This window comes from Echinops telfairi, unplaced genomic scaffold, assembly GCF_000313985.2.
Source record: "Echinops telfairi isolate 266 unplaced genomic scaffold, ASM31398v2 ScPeMD7_44;HRSCAF=162, whole genome shotgun sequence".
Taxonomy (NCBI): Eukaryota; Metazoa; Chordata; class Mammalia; order Afrosoricida; family Tenrecidae; genus Echinops; species Echinops telfairi.
Genome location: NW_022103942.1, coordinates 10,848,481 through 10,874,024, shown reverse-complemented (window position 1 = coordinate 10,874,024; position 25,544 = coordinate 10,848,481). Strand labels below are relative to the sequence as shown.

The 25,544-nt window shown below is 41.1% G+C and overlaps 1 protein-coding gene across 1 annotated transcript; it reads left to right on the top strand.

Annotated features, from left to right (window-relative positions):
* Nucleotides 1-9,933: 9,933 nt before the first annotated feature.
* On the top strand, nucleotides 9,934-11,101 carry LOC101657957 (E3 ubiquitin-protein ligase SIAH1A-like). Its single transcript, XM_045290585.1, is given in 2 exon segments — nucleotides 9,934-10,469; nucleotides 10,471-11,101. Coding segments are annotated over 2 exon segments (1,167 nt in total).
* The last annotated feature ends 14,443 nt before the right edge of the window (nucleotides 11,102-25,544 follow it).

Below are 25,544 nucleotides of genomic sequence, written 5' to 3'. Positions count from 1 at the left end.
TGTTTCATCCCTCATTACTTGCTATTGAAATTCTTTCCTTCCTTTCTTTGTTTAGGTGTTCCAGCGGTCCAATTCTGTTAATCCTTTCAAAGAACCAACTTTTAGCTGCATTAATTTTTTCCATAATTTTCCTTGTTTTCCCTGTTCTGTATCTCAGCGCTGATTTTTCACATTACTTTCCTTTGGCTATTAGCAGGATTGCTCTGTTGACTCTGCTCTAACTGGTGTAATTTTGGGGCCAGCATATCAGCCATAAGTCTCTCTTCCTTTTACATGTGCACATGTATTGCTATCAGACTTCTTCTGATAAGTGCCTTTGCTATATCCCAAATGTTTTGGTAAGTCATATTTTCATTCTCAACTCTGATCTGGACCAATATCCTCTCCTTTGGCAATAGAGAGTTATTCATCCCCGAATTGTTTGCCCTTGTTTTCTTCGTCGTCCTTTTTTTTATTTCCAGCCTTATGTTATAGTGGTCAGAGAAAAAAATCTGCATAAACTCTATATGCTTTTATTTGCTCAGGTTCCACTTGTGTCCCAGCATGTGATCTATCTCTGCATATGTGCCATGTGGACTTGGAAGGAATGTGAATTGTTTCGCATTTGAGTGGAAAGCTCTGAAAATATCTATCGGGGCAAATCATAAAATAGTGCTGTTTAAATCAGTAGCCTTCTTGTTAAGTTTTTTTTCCTGTGATCTGTTTTATTCAGAGAGTGATGTATTAAAGTCACCTAATATAATTTTTCAGCCTGTGGTTTCTTTTTCGTCTCCTGGTCTGTTTGATTTACAAATTTCACTGGTCTCTCATTAGACACGTACATATTTATTTCACTCCCTGGTTCATGGTCTACTGTTCCCTTGAGAATTATATAGTGCACCTCCTTGTCTCTTGTTATGACTTGCACCTTGAGATCAATTTTATCAGAGGACTCTGTGAGGTCACAATTTTATCTGTGGACTTTGGGATGTCATCCTGTAACTTTTGTGTTCGGTGTTTCTCTCCCTACCTACCTTATCAATTTGTGTTGTTTGTGTGTGGTTCATTCTTGCCTTATTTCCACTATTCAGCTAATGCTGTTTTCGGGGCAGTCTTCTCTTTGTTACACTTTGAGTGGATTTGTGCTATGTGACAGTCTCTTTTTTGTGCTTTGTGAGTGTCGATCTTCTGCCAATACTGGGTAGGCAAGGACCTTTTGTAGGGCTGGGTATTTTTTAATGTATTATTTGAGTTTCTCCATGTCTGGGAAGACTCTTAGTTCTCTATCTTAATAGATGATTTGGCTGGGTATAGCATTCTTGGGTTTGTATTATTTTCCTTCCATTTTTGGAATATGTTATTCCACACTCTTCTTCATCATGTCCACTGATAGGTCTGAACATATTCTTATTTGGGTACCTTTATAAGTGACTATTTGTTTTTCTCTAGCTGCTCTTATGATTTTCTCCTTTTCCTCATAGATGGATAACGTAACTATTATGTGTCTTGGTAACTTCTTCTTGGGATTCACTTTGGCTGATGTTATTTCAGCCTCTTAAATAGTTACTTGATTTTCCTTTATTAAGCTGGGGAAGTTTTCCTCTAAGGATTCCCTCGCCATTTTCACTGTTGAATTATTTGTTGTGTAGTTTTCCAGTAGTCCAATTATTCTAATATTGTTCCTCTTCATAGCAGCAGACATGGCTCTCGTGTTTTCTTCAGCTTCTCTGATTGTCTTATTTGACTGCCTTTCCCATTTGTTCAAGTCTGCCTTGTTATCCTCTAGGGCACTGGTGCAATTCTGTTGATTTGCTACTGGATTTTGTTATTTTGTCCCTTAGTTCTCGTATTTCCCTTTGGTGCGTTGCCTTTGTCTCCTCTATCATTTCATCTTTTTTTTTGGCATTGCTTCCGTCATATCCGGTATGACTCCAAGCCACATTCTGAAGATTTATCTCTGTGGCCGTCAATGTCTGCTTGTTCTGCACATGTTGTAAGATTCTTGACTACTTCCATCACTGTCTTCTGTTTCTCCTGCTTTTTCATTGAGGCTGTAGGGGCTGGTTGCTGTTTAAATGTTGTTTTAGTGGAACTGCAACCATCTTCAGAGTCTAAGAGCACTGGGAACTCTCTTGGAGGACTCATATGAGTGCTTCTTTTAACTACCTGAAGATAGCTGCACTGGGGTGGGGGGGGGTGTCAGGCTACTGGTGCATCTTCCTGTAGTTTCACTCTTACCTTAGCCAACCGGTATTCCATTATTTTGAATGTGAGTTGGATCATCCTCTCATGGGATGTGGTCATGTAGTTGTGAGCCCACAAGGGTGGTGCTTCACTGGAAGATATGCCAGGTAGCTGTAGTGGTGTGTCCCACAGGGCTTGGAGTGCCTCAGATGGCATGTGGTATTTCCCTCTGCAACTGGAGTTCTGCAGAGGGCGAGTGGGTGTACTCTTCTTGTTGTACAGCACTGTTGATAGCAGGCAGAATTACCCTAGTTGGAGAGATTGCCTTGGAAGTTGGACAGATGTTCTCACAGCAGCGTGGAGCACCACAAATGGCAGACAGTAGTTCCCCCAGTCATATACAGGGCCTTGGGGTGTAGGCTGGAGTTACCCCAGCAGTTTCTAGGGGAGATGGATTTTTCAATGAATCTATGAACATTTGTGCTTTCCATTGCATGTCTCAATCCTCATACCAATCTGTTAACTCCAAGTAAATATAGACAATTAAAAATCAGGGTGGTGGAGGGAGGAAAGGGGGAAAAAAGAGATGTATGGCGGGGGAATAGTGCACTGACCCACCCAAGGGGAGGGTATTGTTTGTGTATCCACAGAGAAAGAGGGACCAGACTTAAATCCAGTGCTCCTGGATGCGAATGCAGCATGTCAGCATGGAGACGGGAGCCAGTGGAGGGGCCTGAGTGCTCGGTCCCCATACCAGCTACGTGGACAACTGCCCCTCCCCCAAGAATAATTTACTTTAGAGGATGGCACTGAAGCTGCAGCTAGGGGAGAGGGACATGTCTGATCAGAGCACACAGGAGCAAATGATTGGGGAGGAAGAGAGAGTGGAACACATCCTGGCCCACCAGGCCGGGAGGACAATATCCCCGCTCCAAACAGCCAAAACACAGAGTGGACCATGTGGCTGATCCCACTTTGAGGCACGCCATCCCTCACTGACACAAAGTCCTACGGGGGACAACACTGGAGACTCAGTGTCTGAACTGGCCCAGACTGACCCCGTGACACTGAGGCAAAACACTAAAGGCGTACGGTAGAGCAAGAGGGGAAGCAGAGAAGGGTGCTCCCGAGGAAGTACAAAGGATAGACTCTGGGGCCAGAGCATGGCACTCCATCGGACTTGCTGTAGGACACGCCCAGAGTTCAAAAATTAGACCTTGGTCTATTTACAAGTTTTTATTCCTTTAAAAAAAATTTCTTTTTCTTTTAATTAATTTATTGTTTTATGGTTCATTGGTTTTCTTTTTTGTTGTCATCACTGTGTTCTCATTCATCGACTTGTCTTGCTATGCCTTGTATTTTGGGGCATATTATTATCTCTACAGATCTATCTAGATAAGATATGCTGGATCAACAGTCTGGAGGAGAAAACAACAGGACTGATGGTTCCGGGGGATCATGGGAGAGGAGGAAGCGGGAGGAAAAGAGGTGGTGTTGATGAACCCAGGGACAGGGGAGCAACAAGTTATCCAAAACTGGTGGCAAGGAGGTGTGAGAGGCCTGGTAGGGATTCGGCAAGGGCAATTTAAACGAGAGAATTTACTGAAACCCAAATGAAGGCTGAGCATGATAGTGGGACAACAGGAAAGTAAAAGAAAATAGAGGAAAGAACTGAGAGAAAAAGGGTATTTACAGAGGTTTATATACAGTCATATACATATGTAAATATATTTATATAGGATGGTGGGGAAATAGATCTATGTGCATATATTTATATGTTTAGTATTAAGGCAGCAGATGGACATTGGACCTCCATTCAAGTACTTACTCAATGCAAGAACACGTTGTTCTATTAAATTGGCATTCCATGATGTACACCTTCCCCACATGATCGCTGAAGACAAATGTGTGCATAAGCAAATGTGATGAAAAAAGCTGATGGTGCCCGGCTATCAAAAGATATAGTGTCTGGGATCTAAAAGGCTTACAGATAAACAAGCAGCCATCTAGTTCAGAAGCATCAAAGGCCACATGGAAAAAGCACACCAGCCTGTGTGACCACGAGGTGTAAAAGAGTACAAGTATCAGACATCAAAGAACAAAAAATTCATATCAATGGGTGCCCACCTTCCTGATATGATCACTGAAGACAAATGTGTGCATAAGCAAATGTGATGAAGAAAGCTGATGGTGCCCGGCTATCAAAAGATATAGTGTCTGGGATCTAAAAGGCTTACAGATAAACAAGCAGCCATCTAGTTCAGAAGCATCAAAGGCCACATGGAAAAAGCACACCAGCCTGTGTGACCACGAGGTGTCGAAGGGATCAGGTACCAGGCATCAAAGAACAAAAATTCATTATCATTGTAAATGAGGGTGAATGCAGACTGGAGACCCAAAGCCCATCTGTAGGCAACTGGACATCCCCCTTACTGAAGAGTTGTGGGGACGGCATGAGCCAATCAGGGTGCAAGGTAGTAACAATGAAACATAAAACTTTCCTGTAGTTCTTAAATGCTTTCCCCGCCGCATTATCATGATCCCAATTCTACCTTACAAATCTGGCTAGATCCGAGGATGTACATTGGTACAGATAGCAACTGAAAATAAAGGGAATGCAGGACAGATGACCCATTCAGGACCAGTGGTTAGAGTGCTGATACATGGAAGGTTTAGGGAAGGTGGGCTAGAAAGGGGGAACCGATTACAAGGATCTACATATAACCTCCTCCCTGGAGAATGGACAGCATAAAAGTTGGTGAAGGGAGACGTCAGACAGTGTAAGATACGACTAAATAATAATAATTTATGAATTATGAAGGGTTCATGAGGGAGGGGGCATGGGGAGGAAGGGGGAAAATGAGGAGCTGATATTAAGGGCTCAAGAAGAAAGCAAATGTTTTGAGAATGATGATGGCAACAAATGTACAAATGTGCTCGACACAATGGATCCATGTTTTGATTGTGATAAGGACTGTATGAGGCCCCAATGAAATGATTTAAATACAATATATGTATATTGTACATATACATATATATATATGTCTAATTACAAAGTGAAGTTTGAGTAATATATCTCATCAAATGAATGGAGGCAGTGTAATATATTGTCTGTAGCATGTGACTTTGAGTACCAGATTAATTGAGTTCCAATTGTTTTTATGTGAACTAAGCAACAACTCCAGTCACTGCTATGAAGACAATTCTGCCTCATAGTGACCCTCTAGGTCAAGCTAATTCACCTCACCTCTGATATTCAATCTCTTCTCTATAAGATGATGCTATTCAGTAACATGGGATGAATGGTAGCTATAACATTGTAAAGCAAATAAGACAGAAATTGAAGTGATGGGAAAAGAGATGATAGTAAAATAAATTAAAGCCTGCAATAAAATCCATGTACAGAATACCATGCATTCCTGTATGAACACCAGAGATGGACCGCAAATTTGTCTGTGAGTTGTCTCGTGTCCAAGAATTATAAATTGTGCTTGTCTAAGAAAAGAAACAAAACAAATATTTGTAGTATCTAATAGTTCCATAATATAATGGTAAAATAAAGTATTTCCCGAATTGGAGAAGCTAAAAACCCAAGATAAATTTCCCAAGTGGGTACACATAAGGGGAACATTGTTTGTTATAGTGGTCTGTATCTTCCATTATATGCCTATGAGAATAGCTTCATGGAGGAGAATCAGCATAAAACCAATTCCAGTGGGCAAAAAACAATCATACTTCAGCTTTCCTATTCTTTAACCACTTCTGACCCTTGCATCACATGGCTCTCTTTCTGGCTGGCTGTCCTTAGTGTCTACAGGGCTATATCAAACCTAGTAGGTTAAGGGGATGCTGTCTTGGGTCCATTAATGTGCTAAGAGAATGCTCAGAACTCATACTTAACAACTATTAGGTAAAAAAAAATGGCCATCAAGTTGATACTTATTGATGGCAACCTTATAGAACAGGACAGAAGTAGACCTGGGAGTTTCTAAGAGTGTAACTCTTAACAAGAGAAGGGAAACTCTCTCTTTCTTCCATGAAGATGTGGCTTCAAACAGCCGACTTTGCAGTTAACAACTCAATGTGTAACAACTACTCTACTGGGGCTTCTTGCCAGTTATACAAAGTGTACTCAGAGGGCAAGCAAAAGAGCCATTATCTTCTAGCTTCATTTTTCCACACACACAAAATTAAAGCCCCTTCAACAAGAAATATATAAATTAGGATGATTATAAAGAACAGATTCATAAGCAAGGTCTTGGCAGACTTCCAGTGTATAGTCTCCATGTTTTAGAGAAAGCATACCACCTCCCTTCATTCAGGAAATTGCTCTCTGAGTCTGAATGTTCTGGACTTTTATTGGTCAGTCCTGCAAGATAAGATAAATCATACCTCTAGAGGCTAATTAATATTGCTTTCCCCACTGAGCCTTTTTAGTTATTGCCAGTTCCCATTCACCCTTGAATTTTGGTGCTGGAGAAGAATATTGAAAGTACAATAAACTGCTCAGGATATATAAACTGATATGTAATGGAAGAAGTAAGACCAGAGTGCTCCTTACAGACAAGGATGGCAAGACTTTGTCTGAAATACTTTGGACACATTGTCAGGAGAGACCAATGACTAGAGAAGGACATCGTATTCGGTAAAGTTGAGGGGCAGCAAAAAAAGAGGAAGGCCCTTGACAAGATTTATCAATGGACTCAGGCATAGGAATGATTTTAAGGATGACACAGGTCTGCGGGTGTTTCCTTCTGTTATACTTAGTTTCACTCTGTTGGAACTGACTCAATGGCACCTGTAATAGTTATATAATCTGTTGTTAATTTGGAAGGATTAAGATTGAAGGGTTGGAGTTTATCCTGTCAATCATGTCGCAGCTTGATGGCCTCATTTAGAGGCAATAAAGAAATAAATAGCTCGCTGGAGGAAGGACACAGACTCACTCCCTGGGAGACATTGCAGCTGACAAAACACATAGAACTACCTAGTGTCCTGAGCTGCCCACGCTGAGGTGCTTACAATGCCACTAGATCCACAAGACTTCCAAACAACTGGCCTGTGATCTTACTGCATTTGACATCATTGCATGTGTTTCATGAGTCTAGAGAGGACTTTATAGATTGGTATCAGACATATAGGCTAATATCGGACATACGAACTTGATCTTAACTGGGCTGGGATGTTTTCTCATATTTAATTGCTCTTGTATATAAACTTCTTTCTTATACACATATGAATGTGCATGAATTTGTTTCTCTAGTCTGCCCATCCTAACACAGCACATAACAACAACAACATTCACCAGCACAATTCCTCAAGTGTCACCTGGAAGTCCCAGACAAAGTCATACCAGTTAACTTTAGGGTTATTGCTCTGGAGGCAAGGACAGAGAGTACTATCATTAGAGTAAAGCTAAGTCATCTGCCCTACTGACCCATGATAAATATAAGAATGTGTATAATATTGCCTTTACTTAACATATCTAAATGTCGAATGAATTACAAGATACTTTTACTATAATCTGGGTTAATTAAAACACAAAATCTGATTATGAAATAGTCATAAACTGTATCACAAGAGAACTAAATGAAATGTCCAGATGCTTTTGTTTGGTACACAGAGTCCCTTTATTTTATTTTCTCAGTTTTAATATATTAAACCAATGCATATGATCTCTAGAATTTTAAAGCCTCTATCATTATATTATCTTATACTGGGCTGCATAATGTATAAATGTGAGGTTCTTGGCATTTCAGGTATTTGAGATCTCATCTATTTAAGAAAATAACTGTAGAGGAGGAAGTAGCACCTTTGAGAGGGACTTCTCAGAGACCAGCACACAAAGGGGGCATGGAGACAGATATCCTAAACTTCCAGATAGTAATATTCTCAGCAAAAAGATAAGCAGACAGAAGTTTGTTTGTTTTTTAAGTAAAAGAGCAGCAATGCTTGCCACCAGATTCTCCTATAAGCTATTCTGGCATAAGCTGGAGGATTACTGTTCCCCCACTTGCCAGACCTAGTTTTCCCAGTCCTAAAGAGAGCCAAGTTGGCTGACCAACAAAGCTGCAAGGAAATAGCTCTATGTAACCAGCCTAGGGAAGCTATAAGACCAAATAGTTTTTCAGCCCAAGCCTAGGGAGCTCCATTCGGGTCCTCTCACGACCACAACTTCCAGAGTGCTGGGATAGGACAGCCTTCCAAGGCACTTGAGGATAACACTACAGGGCATCCTGGAACTGAATAAGCTAACTCCCCACACAAGCCAGGGGAACTACAGCCCCACTCAAGAAAACTAACTCCCCATCCAAGAGGTACAGCTCTGCAGGGCCTGTCTTCTTACAGCACCCAAATGCAATGCGCTTTGCAGGCTCTTGTTTTTCCATTGTTCTCAGACAACACATTAGCATAGCAATACCAGTAGAGTGCTCAGAGACAGGGGAACTGAAACTGAGCTCACAGACCCTAAAGAAATGGTCAATACCTTAGATTTAAAGCACATTACCTGGCCTCCAGAGAATGCACAAAACTGACACGTTCTACAAAATGTGGGTGGTGGTGGGCAGGTGTCCACCAAGAAGACTATACATAGCACAGGCAGGAAGTTTCTGCATGAGACAAGGGCCATAAGCAACATGGCTCAGAGGGTGCTCCCAGCTGAGGTACCAAATAGATCGAGCAATGTCCATTGTATCAGAAACCTTTCAGATTTCCAACCTGCTCTCTGAGTAGCTTCATCTCTCCCTCCTAGATCACCTAGATAGGGGCAGTCATCGACTCCATTTCCCCAGCACCATTTGGTCACCTCCATCATCTGAAAAGTACAAATTCCATCCCCTCAGGTCTGACCTACCAGAGGTCTATTTCTTTAGGATAATTAACCTAAATCAAAAGTATACAGAATGCTCAGTCCTATTAGACACCAAAATAAAAGCGTGACTTTCCAGCAGATCCAAATCAAATTAAAAGAACAATGACACACTATTATGAAAAAGTTTATTCAGATTTTAGAATATAGGACAAATGGAAAGATAGAAAACATCATACACTCAAATTAATGCAGACAGATATTGAAAAATGTAACAGGCCCATAACAAAAGAAATAAAGCCTGTCTCTGGGAAACTTCCATCAAAGAAAATCTACTGACCAGGTGGTTTCACGTGGGAATTCCATTAAGTATTCAGAGGAGATCTGACACCAATGCAACACAAATTATTCCAGAACATAGAAGAAGACAACAAACTCCCACCCTCATTCAAGGAAGCCAGCATAACAATGATCCCAAATCAGACAAAGACCTCACAAAGATAGAAAATTATAGACCAACGAGAACATAGAAGCTAAAGTCCTCAACCAAATTCTAGCCAATAGAGTGCCACATCATATCAAAATAATAATAAAATAATAATAATTCACCAAGATCAAATTCCAAAAACAATCAATGTAATCCACCACACAAATAAGACAAAGAATAAAATCCACATGATAATATAAAGTCATTTGACAATATCCAACACCCATTTTTTTGATAAAAAAACTCAAAAAAATAGGATAGAAGAGAAATTCCTCAACATAATAAAAGCTGTTATCACCCAACATCACACTCAATGGGGAAAATTAAAAACAAACAAACAAGAGGCCAGACAAAAATGTCTTTATCCCCATACTGGACATCCGACCTAAAGCTTTCAGAGAGCAAAAAGAAATGTAGAGCATTTTCTTCCCCGCCCACCCTTTCAGGGAGCTAAACCACGCCCCTCATGAGCATGCTCCTCAGTGCTTTAGTGTGTGGTATTAAGCGGAAGTGTGGATGCGGAACAGACTGGAAAAGGCCAGAAGGGAATCCCAGCAGCCTTTGCGAGGCCCGCTGTCTGGAATCCCAGCAGCCTTTGCGAGGTCCGCTGTCTGAAGGGAGTAAGGACTGCGTCAGCACCGCAGTTGTGGTCAGCGTCACCTTCGGTGGCCCAGTGTGTCTCCTCAGTCTCAGCACCTTGAAAAAGTGGCTCCATTGTCTGTGCTGGGGGGACTTGGCGAAACTGTTGGCGACAGAGCGCTTTAGAACGAGGCCCGGGGTCCCAGGCTCTCTCACTCCCGGAAGTGAACCTTCAGACTGCGACAGCCTGACCTACTGTACACCATCCCAGAGGGTGCCTGCACTGACCCCAGCAATCTCGGACTTGGTGAGTCTTTTTGCTTGTCTAGCCCTCTTTGACTGTGTGTTACCACCCATCCTTCAATGTCAGAATGCGCATCTTGTTCTTAGCAACTGCCGTCCGTCGCTCACCTGTTGTCCCATTTGCAGGAGGATCCATTCGCAACTTGGCTATGGAGAACGTGGCTGATTCAGGACTCTTCCCTTGTAAATATGCCTCTTCTGGATGTGAAAAAACTCTGCCACCTGAGGAAAAAGCAGCCCACGAAGTGCTCTGTGAGTTCCGGCCTTATTCCTGTCCGCTGCCTGGTGTTTCCTGTCAATGGAAAGGCCATGTGGACGCTCTTGTGCCCCATCTGATGTGTCATCGAACACCCATTACAATCGTAGAGGGACCAAATGCAGTTTTCCATGCACCAGGTATTGATCTTCCTGGTACTATGGACTGGGTGATGATACAATCCTGTTTTGGCTTTCAATTCATGATAGTAATGGAGAAACAGATAGGACTTTATGGTGACGAGCCCATCTTCGCACTTGCACTGTTGGTAGGAACACAGGAGCAAGCTGAAAAATTTTATTATCAACTTGAGCTAACTTGTCCTGGGCGGCGTTTAGCTCGGAAATCCCATCCTCGATCTATTCGTGAGGGAGTTACAACAGCCATTTTGAATCGTGACTGCCTAGGTTTTGACATCCTAGTTGCACAGTGTTTTGCAGTAAATGGCACGTTAAGCATGAATGTAACTATTTCCAGGTGTTCAAATGGTAATGAAACCTGATCTGGCCAGTATTTAAAATCATGGCCAGTGCTTAAAACCATTGCATTCAATTTTCACAGTAGCCAGCCAGCCTGAATTGTTTTAGTAGGTGGAAGCTAGATATATGAAGGTAAATAAAAGGAAGTTTGTTAATACACGAAGCAATAGCATATATTAATGCCAATATAATGTAAACTATGTCAACGTAAACTTATTAAAATATATATATATACATATATATATTATTTTCCCCCAAGATAGGCGTCATTTGTATTAAAAGTTGATTCTATAGGATGCATTGTAAAATAATTCTGAATTTTTGCTTATTGTAGATTGATTAGTACTATTGAGAAACTGAAAAAAAAATGTTTTTGTTCAATGTGCGCACCTGAATGTAGGTTGTACATTTATGTGTGGTTTTCTCCTCTGCATTTAACTGACAAGCCATATGAAATGCTTTGGAGCACTTTCTGAGTCACTACAGAGTTCTCCTGTGTGTATTTGGGGGCAGGGTTGTTAATGTTTATTAATTTTACTTTCTCATTAAATAAATACATTTGATATTTTGTAATTAAGGTTTTTTGTTGGAAACAGTTTTATTCGCTCTTCATCCAAAAATGCAATAGTTCAATCATATCAAGAAGTGTTGTACAATCATTACCACAGTAAATCTTATAACATTTTCTTCTTTCTTGAAGTCAGTAATTAATATAATTATACCTTAATTGAGACGTAATATAAACAAAATGCACTCTCCAATTCAACAAATTCTACATGGATAATTCAGTGCCATTAATTATGCTCTTCATGTTGTGAAACTATTATTAATATCCGTTTTGAAATTATTCCACCAACATTAACATACACTCAATGCCCTCAAATAAAACTTCTTCCAATTTTATTCGTAGCAGCTATTCCACAACTTTGGCTATTTTTAAAAGTAGATTTCTTGATATAATGTTCACATATCCTACATTTCCATAGTTAACTAGCTTTTTACAAAAGTTGTGTATACATCATCACAATCAGTTCTAGTGTCCCTCCTTTCTTTATTCTGAATTCATTGTTTGCCCTTAAATTCCCCTCACCCCGCCCACCTCTCATCTCCCATAAAACATTCCATCAGTTATTTTCTGTATGTATCCGCTCCTTCTATGCTTAATAAAATGGAAAACTTAACAGAAACAATAAACAACCACAACAAAATGAAAAAGAAAGTAGAAAATAATAATACAATAAAGATGAAAATAACAATAAATAGTAAGAAATGAAAGACCACCAATACTTTTTTAAAAACCAGAGAAGAAATTTCTATGGTGGACCCAGTGAGAACCATTTGAGCTCAGAGCAAATTCATATTGGGTCAAGATGGATGGCATCCATTCAGTTATCATATAATACCATGTTTGGATCTCATTATCAATTTACAACCGTCTTTGTATGAGAGTAAAGTCATTTGAGTCCCTGATCTGTGGTTAGAGGGGATCTGCCAGAGGTTTCATCTGACTGGAAACATATTCAAAGTATCTACCCAGACACAGATAATCAGGGTTTGACTCCACTTAGCCTCCCTACAATTATTGTTTAGCATCACTTTCTGATGTGAGACGGCTCTTCTTCATTTACCCACCATACCCACCAACAGAAATGTAAGGGCCTCCTCTGAAATGTGGATGCTTCCCTCCCCTGGTCTTGACATGATTTTCCAGTAAGTTTCTCCTCTCATTCCTATGGAGGGCCAGTTGATTTATTGCAGATTTGTCTCAGTGTTGTACAGCAGTGGTGCTCACACTTTTTAAAGCATGCGAGCTACTTATAAAATGATCAAGTCAAAATTACCTGCCAACTACAAAAATACAAAACATATTTTATATATTTATTTATTATATTTATTCAAAACTGGATTGGGAATTCTTTATATGTACAATGTATGTTTAGGTACCTTGCATAACTGCATGAGTCCATATTGCACAACACAATACAATTAACTCTGTACATTTTTTGTCATTCCCTGAGTTTACTCTGATGACTTGCACTAAATGTAATGAGTCAGGAGTGCATAGTCAGGACAGGAACTGCTGACAGCCAGCCTTAAGCACACTTCAAAATGATCCTCAGTCATGGTGGAACGGTACTTGGACTTAATGATCTTTATACAGGAAAGGCTGAATCACATCAAGAAGTAGAGCCGAATAACGCAGTCAAGGAAGTAGCAAGCACATTTTCTCATGTTTGGGTACTTTCCCTCTGTGAGTAAGTTCCAGAACTCTTAATTCAGCTGAATGTCGGCTTGTAGTGTGAAAATCTCCCATACCGTATGAAAGTGATATGTTTTTGTCTTCTTACTTGGTCCAGCTCCCCTACTCATTTTAAGATCCTTTCTTACATTTATGAGAAAAAAATCAAGGTCTAAAAATTGGCGATAATTTAGCTTGTCAGTTTTGCTGCACTTAGCACAGTTGTTTGCGCATGCGTTTGACACCAGACTTGCATCTGTGCTGTGTATCAATTAAGTGACGGGAATGATGATAGGCTTATGTCTATTTTTTCAGTGCCATGTGCGATCTACACACACTACATTTGCGATCGACTAGTAGATCACAATTGATGTATTGAGCACCCCTGTTGTATAGCTTCAAGTGGAGGGTCTTCTCCATTTCCCCTCTTTTGAAGGTGTGACACCAGCTGATGTGAGGTCTCCTCTTTCAAGGTGGATCTTATGAAGTACATCGAAGAAAGGTGATATAAGGTTTGTCTGGTAGGTAGACATTCTTTCGCTTTGTTTGGGAATTGGTCTCTAAGATTTAATTGGTGTTTCTCCTTATAGTAGTGGACTCACAATAGTTGTCCTTTCGTGATTGACGAACTTCACTCAGCATAATGGTTTCCACATGCTTTCAGGTCATGCAGTGTTTCATGCTTTCATCACTGCTTTTTCGAGACTCATAGTATTCTATTTTGTGTATGCACCATAGTTTATATATCCATTCTTCCAACTTGAGTTTTTTCACTGCTTCCAGTTTCTTGCTATTGTGATCTGTGCTGCTATAAACATGAGAGAGCCTATAGCCACTAGTGTCGTGTCTCATTTCTTTAAGTTATATTCCTAATAGTGGTATTGCTGGATGGTATAGAATTTCAATTCCCAGTTGGTTTAAGTAGTGCCATATCATTCTCCATAATAGTTGGATGTATTTACAAGTCTGTCAACAGTGTATTCACGTTCCATTCTCTCCACAGCCTCCTCCTCATTTGTTCTTTCATAATTTTTTGAATTGGGCTTGCACTATGGGCATGAGATGGTATCTCATTTTGCCTTTAATTTGTATCTATGGATGGCTAATAATTGTGAGAATTCTTACATGTGTTTGTTAACCATTTGTACTTCATTTTTGTTGAACTGTCTGTTCATGTCTTCTTCACACTTCTTTATTCGATCATTTGTTATTTGCTTATTCAGCTAATATAGAGTTCTGTATAATTTGGTATTTAGATCTGCCCCGTGTGTCAGTGGTAAAAATATTTCCCCAATCTTGGGCTCTCATTTTACATTTTTGATGAAGTGTTTGATGTGCATAAATGTTGTAATTTAAGCATGTCCCACTCATCTATTTTATCTTCCCCTTTGTGTACTTCCTTTAGTATACCTGGGAGTCTATGCTGTGCAATAGGACTATTAAGTGTGTTCCAGTTTTCTCAGTGATGATCCTGATAGCTCTTGGGCTTACATTTAGGTCTTTAATCCATGGTGGGTTCTGTTTGTGCATGTGGAGAGATATGGGTTTTGTTTCATTCTTCTGCATATGGAAATCCAGTTTGTGCAACACCATTTATTGAAGCAGCTGGCTTTGTTCCCTTGGATAATTCTAGGTTCTGTGTCTAAGATTAGTTGCTAATTCAGGTTTTTTCCCTCACTTTTTTGCATATTTTAAAATTTAGTCTTTTTAATATGCACAATTTTAACATATAAGTTTCTACATATGTGTTTGATTCTTTCCCTCCATTAATCAGTTCACTAGAATTACCTCAAGCTTAGCAATTTTGTGAAGATGATAATTTCTGGAAGGAGTGATAACATTGGAAGAACTATCAAGTTATTTAAAAACAGTTATAAAATAGTCTCAGTCTTATATTACAGTTGAACCATACCTTCAAATATATAATTTGAAATGGAAGGGAATGAATACTGATTTTTTTAAAAGATGAGAAAAAATGAGAGGTGTTTTTCGTTTCAAATATCTTGGCTAAATCGTTTGTTTACAATTTGACCTTGTGTTTATTGGTTTTGCAAAAGAAGGTACATCTTACACAGCATGTGTAAATAAAAGCAAATAATTTGTGTTAAAAGATAGGTTGTCAAAAAGTTATTGTATTTTATAACCTCATTAAAACAATGTCAGGCAATTTAAAAAAAAGCAAGCAAGCAAGCAAGCAAGGGAATACATCAATTTACAGGAAAAAATACAAATACAATCCAAATCCCAGGTACTTTCTTTAAAGAAATAGAAAAACGAATTACCAATTTCATAGTGGTAGGCCAAATACCTAGAATGAGCTAAAAAACGTCTTAAAAAGACGAACAAAGTAGGAAGTCTTCCACACCTTGAACTAAAAACCTACTATAGCAGTCAAAACAGCCTGGTACACAGATAACTATATAAACAAATGGATCAGAACAGAAAACCCAGGCATAAATGCATCAGATTACATGCAACTAATCTTTGACAAATGTCAGAGATATTCAATGGGACAAAAACAGCCTCTTCAACAAAGGGTATAGAACAAACTGTGTTTCCATATGCAGAAGAATGAAACAAGAGATATGTCTGTCCCCATGCAAAAACAAAAATGAAGACACAAAATGAACTCAAGATGGATTAAAGACCTAAATGTAGATCCCAGAACTATCAGGATCATCAATGAGAAAACTGGAACAAATCTAAAAGTCCTTGCAGGGCATACATAGATCACCAAGAATAATAAAGGTCGTACACAGTGGAAGGCAAAATAGATGCCTAGGGGCATACTATAATTACATAACTTATGCACATCAAAGACTTCATCAAAAGTGTGAACCGAGCGCCCAAAGATTGGGAAAATTTTTTTACCAATGACACATCAGACAGGATCTCATTACCAAAATATCCAGAACTCTACAACAGCTGAATAAATGTGGGGGGAGGTCAGATGCTCAGGCACTACCCCCGCTGAGCGCGATCCATTGCCAGGCTGCACTAGCCCTACTTCCTGCTGCTAGAGACAATGGGTTACCTCTCTCTGGAGCTAAAGGCCATTAGTTTGGTTCCTGTGGGCGGAGTTCACACCCTACTGATAATGGTTCCTATGGAGACCCAAAGTCAAGTTAAGCTGCCACCAGAAATCTAGGATCCGCCCATCTTGCCGCATGTACACCCCCAATTCCTCCTCCTCCTATAGTGTGTATGTCCCCAACGTCCCCAGAGAGTATAAAAGCTTGAGGAGCATTAAAGTTCGCTCTCCCTCCACGTGGACTACCAAGCGGGGCTGAGTTGAGCAATGCTATAATGAGATGTGTTTGACTCCATTTATTTCTATATATCTCTTTTATCTCTCATGCTATCTATAACTTTACTATAATATTTACTTATTATCGCTGTACAATTGCACCTACCAAACTCGTAGTGATTGTGCTGGGAGCTGGTTTCTTCTGCCATATGGCGCCCATTACGTGGACGTTGTAGGAAAAGAACTCTTCTGAGTTATATCCTGTGTAACAATTGTACGGCCTCATCGGACTGTGAGGGTGAATCAGGAAAAGTTTTTTTGCATTTAATTTTTAAGTGTGAATTTTTAGTCCGAATGAGATATGGGTCAGGTAAAGAGTAAAAATACGGAGTACGTTATCACTCTTTGCCACCTCTTGAATAAACAGAATGTAGTGGTGATGAATAAAAGAATGAAAGTGTTTCTTCAAGTGATAAAGAAATTTTATCCTTTTCCAGAGTCAGGAATCTTTGATATAGAGATCTGGGATAAGGTAGTCATTAACTTAAGAAAAGCTCACAGGGAAGGACAGAGCATACCCATGGAGGTCTGGGAGCTGTGGGTACAGATTAAGGCAGTGTTGGAGTCGCTGCAGGGTGAGAGAGCTAAGGAGCAAGACCAGCAGAGCAGAGCGAAACTTCTAAGCTACTCAGATTTAAATCAGACAAGAAGCAATCAGAACAGGCTTCAGGCAGATGAGAACATTTTAGGTGTAGTTGAGAAGGCGAAGTTTGAATCAGGAGATAGCAGAGTGGAACCATCTGCCCCACAAGTATATAGCGTGGGGAATCACAATACTATCAAGCAAGCCAGTGCTGGAGGAGAAAAGGTTAAGTCCAAAGAAATGCAAATAGGGAGCTTTAAACCAGAAAGAGAGGCTAAGAAAGTGAGAAGCAAAGAGTTAGGGAACAAAAGGGCACCTTTGATGTCAAGGATGGAGAAGAGTATAGCTCAAGAAGCATATTTAGAATTCAGAATGGCTTATCCCGTTAGAATTATAGACAGGGAGCCTGACGACCAGCATCCTGAAGGAAATCAAGAACGGCGTTATACTGCCTTTCCCTTTAAGCTGCTGAAAGACCTTAAACAAGCAGTAGCTAGTTATGGTCCAGATTCACCATTTGTAATTGGCATGGTCAAGAATATGGCAGATATGGATTATTGGATCCCAGAAGACTGGAAAGTTTTAACGAGTGTGCTTTTCCCCTTCAGAATCTTTGCAATTCCAGATACTATGGTACGAGGCAGCTCTAGCTAGGGCACGAAAAAATGCAGAAGAGGGCATAGATATAGGGGTTCATCAGCTGCTAGGAGATGAGAAATATCACAATTGAGGCACAGTTAAACTTTGATGAACAGACTTTTGCACAAGTTAAGGAAATTTGTCTAAAGGACTGGGAGAAATTAATACCATCAGGAAGCAGACGGCCAAGTTACATGACAGTGAAGCAAAGGAATGATGAGCCTTATATAGATTTTATATCCGGGTTGTAGGATGCTGTCCACAAGAGCGTAGCAGACAAAGCGGCAGCGGATAATCTTATTCTTACATTAACATTTGAGAACTCAAATACATCTTGTCAAGCTACCATACGCCCTTTCAAGGAACAGAGCACGCTGTTAGATTATATCAGGCTATGCAGGGATGTAGGGACAGATGAGTATAAAGCCAACCTCATGGCTGCTGCTTTGGCAAGTTACACCAAACCTAAAGGGAGATGCTTTGCATGCGGAGAGACTGCAAGCAGATATTGAAAAAGAACAGGGCAATTCACAAAGAAAGGGAACCAAGGAAAGGGTCCCAGACGGGCTCCAAGGAACCCGGACTTTTCCCCCTGCTGCAACAGAGGCAGGCACTGGGCAAAGAATTGTCATGCAAAGATTAGCAGTAGGAGATATGTACAAGGAAGTAACGCCCAGCCAAAAAACATGTAGCGGGGTGAGCTCCAAGCCCCTCTGAACGGAGCGCAGGAGATGGTCCTCAGATGCAGGACTCCATTGGAAATGCTACCGATACTCAGTCTGATGTCCACTCCTTCCAATGCCTATCAGATATTTGGCTCTCCTCTAGTAAAGAGAACTCTTCACTAAATTTAACTATTCAGGAAAACATCCAGCTTCTACCAAATGGTGAGCCTACTGCAGTTAAGACAGGAGTTAGAGGCCCTTTACCTGAGGGCACTATTGGGCTTTTGTTAGGGAAATCTGATTTAAATGCGCTCAGTATACAAACTATCACAGATGTGATTGATCTTGACTATGGTGGAGAAATTAAGGTGAGGGTTAGATCCAGCGTGCCCTGGGCTATAAGAAAAGGAGATAGATTGGGGCAACTATGGCTACTCCCTTATGCTCCTAGAAATAAAAACAATACTATTGAAGGAGAGGCAGGCGGCTCCAGGAGTCAGGAGGCATTTTGGAGTGCTATTCTAGATAAGCAGGAGCGTCCATTCATGGAGCTAACTATTGAGGGAAAGAAATTCTCAGGACTCTTGGATTCAGGGGCTGATGTCTCTGCCATAAGCTATCCACAGTGGCCAGACTTTACCATGGGAGGAATAGGAGAAATAAATCAGGAGAAGGCATGACAGAGCAGAAAAATCTTGCAATGCACAGGCCCGGAAGGACAATCAGGACTCATGAAACCTGTGGTAACTCTCACTCCTACTAATCTATGGGGAAGAGATCTATTACAGCAGTGGGGGAGCTAGGCTATATATCCCTCCACGAGGAATATGGGCTACAAAGGAAATGGACTAGGGAAGGAGGAGCAGGGAAATGCATGGCCTATTGAGGTTACTCCCAAAAAACGACCGCCATGGCCTAGGATATTCAAATTTTTAGTCGGGGCTGTTGTCGTAAAGCCTGCACCCATCAAGCTGACTTGGAAATCTGATGACCCTATATGGGTAGAGAAGTAGTCCCTTAATAATGAAAAACTGCAGGCTCTGCAGGATCTTGTACAAGAACAGCTGAAAGAGGGTCATATAGCAGAGACTCTTAGCCCATGGAACTCCCCTGTTTTTGTAATTAGAAAGAAATCAGGCAGATGGAGGATGCTCATAGACCTAAGGGCTATTAATTCTATTATACAGCCTATGGGGACTCTACAGCCAGGTCTCCCTTCACCTAGCATGATTCAAAAAAACTGGGATATGATTGTGATAGACCTGGAAGATTGTTTTTACACTATTCATTTAGATCCTACTGACTATGAAAGGTTTGCTTTCACTGTACCTGAATTAAACCATAAAGCTCCAAATAAGAGATACCACCTTAAAACTCTAGCTCAAGGCATGGTGAATAGTGCGACTGTGTGTCAGTTCTTCATAGGGAAGGTGTTAGAGCTGGTCAGAAGACTATTCTCTGAGGCGTATATAATACACTATATGGATGATATTTTAATAGCTGCACCTTATGGTGACACTTTGCAGCAGACTTATATGCGCGTCAGTGAAGCAGTCTCTCAGACGGTATTAGTAATTGCTCCTGATAAGATTCAAACTACCAGTTCTCACGCCTATTTAGGGACAGTGAAAGACCATCTTAGAACATTAAATGATTTCCAAAAGCTTTTAGGAGAGATAAACTGGGTAAGGCCCTACCTGGGAATCCCCACAGAGGAACTTAAACACCTATTTAACATATTAAAGGGAGATTGTCAGCTGAATAGTCCCAGAGAGCTCACCTCTGAGGCTCCCCTGGAGTTGCAGTTTGTGGAGGAGAGGCTCAGCTAGGGGAGGATATACACCTGATTATTTTTCACACGCCTGTAACTCCCACTGCTACTTTGACCCAAGAGGACAAGCCTCTCGAGTGGATACATTTAGGGAACACAGGTCCTAAGGTCATCTGGCCTTATTGGAAGCAAGTAGCCCAGCTAATATCCAAAGGCAGGCTCTGCTGCCGGCAGCTGTGTGGGTTTGATCCAGCTGTTATAAATCGCCCTACACTCCCGCTCAGGTGAAGAATCTTTTAGAACTTGCCGCGGATTTTCAAATAGCTCTAGCCGAGTTTTGTGGAAAGTTAGATTGTCACTATCCTCCAGGGAAGCTTTGGAGCTTCCTAAAGCAGACCCCGTGGACTCTCAGCAGAGTGTTCTCACAAAAGCCAATTAAAGGAGCCCCCTCTTACTTCACAGATGGTTCCAGTAATGGCATGGCAGGCTACTGGGGTCCCTCCTCTAATTCTTTTCAAACTTGTTACACCTCTGCTCAGAAAACAGAGATACTTGCCATCATTTTATTGCTTAAGGATGTAAAGCAGCCTATCAACATAATCAGTGACTCTGCTTACACAGTGCAAGTCTGTTCCTTTATAGAGACAGCGAAGTTGAAGGTAGATCCACACTCTGACATCGGCAGATTATTCCTCACTTTACAGAACCAGATAAGAACACGCTCTCATCCCTTCTTCATAGGGCACACGAGAGCACACACACAGTTACTGGGACCAATTTCTCTGGGAAATGCCAATGCAGACAAGCTAACACAAAAAGCATCCACTACCGTAGAGCTTCCACAGGCAGAACATAAAAGGTTACACAGTAACGCTGCCAGCCTTAGGGATAGATATCACCTGACATGGGCACAGGCCAGGCAGATTGTCGGAGAATGCCCTCACTGCCAGCACGCCTCACTCAGAGAAGGACCTGATGGAGTCAACCCACGTGGTGACCAGTCTAACGCTATCTGGCAAATGGACGTCACTCACATACATTCATTTGGAAGTCTAGGAGCTGTACATGTTACTATAGACACCTTCTCAGGATTTTAATGGGCATCAGCCATGGCTGGCGAGTCCACAAAATATGTCATCAGTCACTTGCTAGCCTGTTTCGCTGTGATGGGCACTCCTACACACTTAAAGACAGACAATGGTCCTGCTTACACTAGCAAGAGATTTCACAATTTTTGCCAAGACTGGAATATTCATCACATAACAGGCATCCCTTACAACCCCCAAGGCCAAGCCCTCTTTGAATGGGCACAAGGCCCACTAAAAATTCAATTGTCTAAACAGAAGGGGGAAACGAAAGGTGAGACAGCACACAATAAACTCCATTTGGCCCTATTAGCTTTAAGTTTCTTTTCACTCCCAAAGGATTCTAATACAACTAGGGTGGAGAAACACTTTTCTACCCCCACAGCAAAAGCCGATCCGGAGAAAATCTGGTGGAAGAACGAACGACGACAGAGTGTGGAAACCAGGCTTGCTGGTGACTAGGGGTAGAGGCTATGCTTATATTCTTTCAGATGGCGGAGAAAATAGATGGATTCCCCCTTAGAATAATCTGGCCACAGATTGAGAGGGACAAGGAAAAGGAAAGGCCCACCTCGCCACTCTGACCCTGACTCAGTCCTAGTCAAGGGAATAGAGGCCCTGTCCATTAGGAAGAAGCCCCGCCTCAAAGAGAAAAGCCCCGAGAGCATGCCAACCATGCCCCCCAGCTGGGGACAGGTGAAACTGATGAAACACCAAGCGCAGGCATTGCTATCATATCTGTCGCCACCAAAGTAAGCGCTAACCACTCTTATTGGGCTTATGTCCCCCATACCCCTCTACTAGAGATCGTAGAGTGAACCCAGACTGGCCCCGTCATATTTGTAAATGACTCCTTATGGACATTTACATTACATTCCTCCATTGGGGAAATGGAGTAGCCAGACACCCCGATGAAGAAGGCAGGAATTTTAATTTCACTTTGGGTTTTGAGACTCTGCCTTTGTGTGTGGGCTCTAGCCCTAGCTGTTTAACTGTTAACTCTCAGACATGGAACAACTGGCTGGCCTTTAATGAAACCAGCTATGGTGTTTACATGATAATGGGTGAAGCATTTGCAGAATATGAAAACTCCACTACTGTGGATGGGAGGGGAGACCTGGAAACCTGTAAAGTTGTGAGTTACCCGCATGTCGTTGCTGACAAACTCAAATGGCTCAAATGTCAGGGGCCACATGGAAAAGTGCTAAGAAATGACACTGTAACTATTTTTGATTGGGGCCCCCAAGGCAAGTTTCTAACTAATTGCTCAAAGGAGTCAAATATCACCTCGTGTGATTATATAAGTAATTGTGCGTGGCAAAAGACCTCTGATGGCATTGCCACTACCAGGTCAGAGCTGATGGCCTGGCACGAAGGGGGCCTTGCACCTCCCCGCCCGAGGTTGCTGAAACCTGTGACAGGACCTGAACAGTGGGACCTGTGGAAACTACCACTTGCCACTAAGCCATTAACAGGCTACACAGGAAGCTTTACTGGCACCAGTTGGTCTGGATATACTTATACATTTCACAAAAATGAGACTCGATACATAGCCTCGTGTGTAAAGCTACCTTATGTGCTTGCTGTAGGAAACATCATCATAAATGAAACTGCTCACAGTGCCACCTGCCATAATTGCAAATTGTTCACGTGCATTAACCATGCTCTGCTTAAAAACCTTTTAAAAGATAGCATCCTCATCCTAAAAAGCAGGATGGGGGTGTGGATTTCGGTGGAGATGAAGCGCAGATGGGAAAGCAGTCCTGAATCGTCCTTCCTGATACAAGTGATGTCTGAGATGCTGAAAAGACCTCGCCGATTCGCGGGAATGTTAATTGCAGCTATAATTGGACTCATAGTCATTGCCACCACTGCTGCCGTCGCTGGGGGAGCACTACAAGAGTCCATCAAAACTGAACATTTCGTGCAAAAGTGGCAAATGGACTCGCATCAGCTCTGGGCCACTCAAGCAAAGGTGGACGATGAACTGGGGGGAAAAGTGGCAGAGGTGCAACAAACTGTCCCGTGGCTGGGAGATCAAATTACGGACTTACAGCATCAATTAATGCTAAAATGTGATTGGAATGTTACTGACTTTTGTATTACCCCTTATCCTTATAATAAGACATTGCATGATTGGGATTTTGTTATGAGCGGCGCGATCGATAATTACTTAACGCTCTTAGACATTTTCTAATGCTCGGTTTATTCACTGCAAACACACATCAAACAATCTAAAATATGACTCAAACTATTAAGGGCAAACAACGATAAGCACAAGGGCAGAATAACAACTATGAGCATAAAGGCAGAATAACAACACTCCTCACACATTTCATACTAGCACCATAGTCCCAATCAGCATTGCCTCATTGGTGTACTCACCCCGGGTAGAGTTGGAAAGAGCAGGAGATGATGTCTCCTTGGTTCCTAGCTCTCTAAAAGTCAGTGTCTCTACCCAGGTTTAAATTGACATTTTGGCTAGCTCTTTGACATATTCACTGTCCCAGTCAAATCTTATCAGGTCTTTCCACGCTTTAGGTGACTCAGCTAGCTTTTGGGCGTTGGTCAGGTCTCAGCTCAGTCTTATCAGGTGTCTCACATTTTTGTGGTGGCTTCTTTGATGTAAGTGTTGATCTGGGCCCCAATATAACATTTTATTTTTTCTTTAAAGTGGAGTTTCTTGTGTTTGTTTCTTTGATGTGGCTCAACGTCTTGCAAGGTAGTTCAATGTCTTGTAAGGTAGTTCAACGTCTTGCAAGGTAGTTCAACGTCTTGTAAGGTAGTTCGACATCTTACAAGAGAGTTCAACGTCTTGCAAGGAAGTTTTATGGTGCTCTCATCATATCCACCCCCTGGTTCCAGGGAGTGCAACGGCTCAAGAACGCTTCCGGGAACCAAAACATCTTAACAATAATTGTTTACACAAGAATACGAGTAGAATGATAAAACATATAGTAACAAGTATGTGAAGTAGAGAGGTGAACATCCAATGACCAAGGTTAGAGAAAAATTTCCAAAAACTAGGTTTACTTTGAATTAACAGAGATTTAAGCAAGCTGCCAACATTACCCTTACAGGTATATTTATGGGGGAAGAACAATTTTTTCCAGGCAGTTGTCCAGTCTCAGTCAGAGAGTTGTGGAGTGACATCTAGAAAGTATTTAGTACCCAAAATATGATTAAGGATTTTAGCCTTTTTGAGATCTTTGGCCATATGTTTAACTAAATGATCAATTTTGTTTTGTAAATGATTTAGGGCTAATTCCTGATCAGCTTCTAGGGCATGTGGGATTATGATGTTTTTAATATGTGTATCATTAATATTTAGAATGATGTGTTCTGATAAGACATTTGGTATCCATGTGAGAATAGAAATATTGTCCCTTGTAATGTTAATGACATTATTCAACAATAGCCAATTATCTGTGCAATATAGTAGTATGTTTTTTCTCACAATATGATCATAGTACATGAGCTTAGTATTACAACAGAGCCATTGGAAATGTCCTAGATTTTGGACTCCCCGTGGTTTATTAGTTCTATAGGCTGACGTCATTCCAAAGAATGTTGTATGTCTTGGTGTGTGATTAATGTTTCCTCATCCAAAATATGAAATTGTCCCTTGTCTATAATAAGTCCACCCACATATAGTTTAGTATCTTTATATGAGAACCAGTCATTCCCAACTTTGTGGGGTATGGGCTTAGCCTCGTAACCCAATATAGGTTGTCTACTGGTGAGTGCAAGCACAGTGATCATGCAGGTGTGCACTGAGTCACATTCGCTGGGTTGTGTGATGTCCAACTTCACCCTCATATTGCCTTTAGTAGAGAATCTGGTTTTAAAAGTAATTAAGTTCCTAATATCGTTCCAGGAAGTAGTCAATTGTTGCTGCAGGTATTCACACCTGGATTCCATTTTAAGGGTTTTGATGGCGGTGGACAATATTTCATTGACCTCACCTTGTCTTTTAAGGGAATGTTGAATGTAACTGATTTCTCGTTGAAGATTTGCAATAGCCATCTTGGCTTTTTCAAGGGAGGATGTTAGTAATCCAGACAAATCATGAATAGTCTTTGTAAATTTAACATTTCACCTTTAATGTGTTCCAGACTAGTCAGCTTAATTTTTATGTCTTGGATTTCTGACTCTTGGGCAGCATTCCATGCTAAAT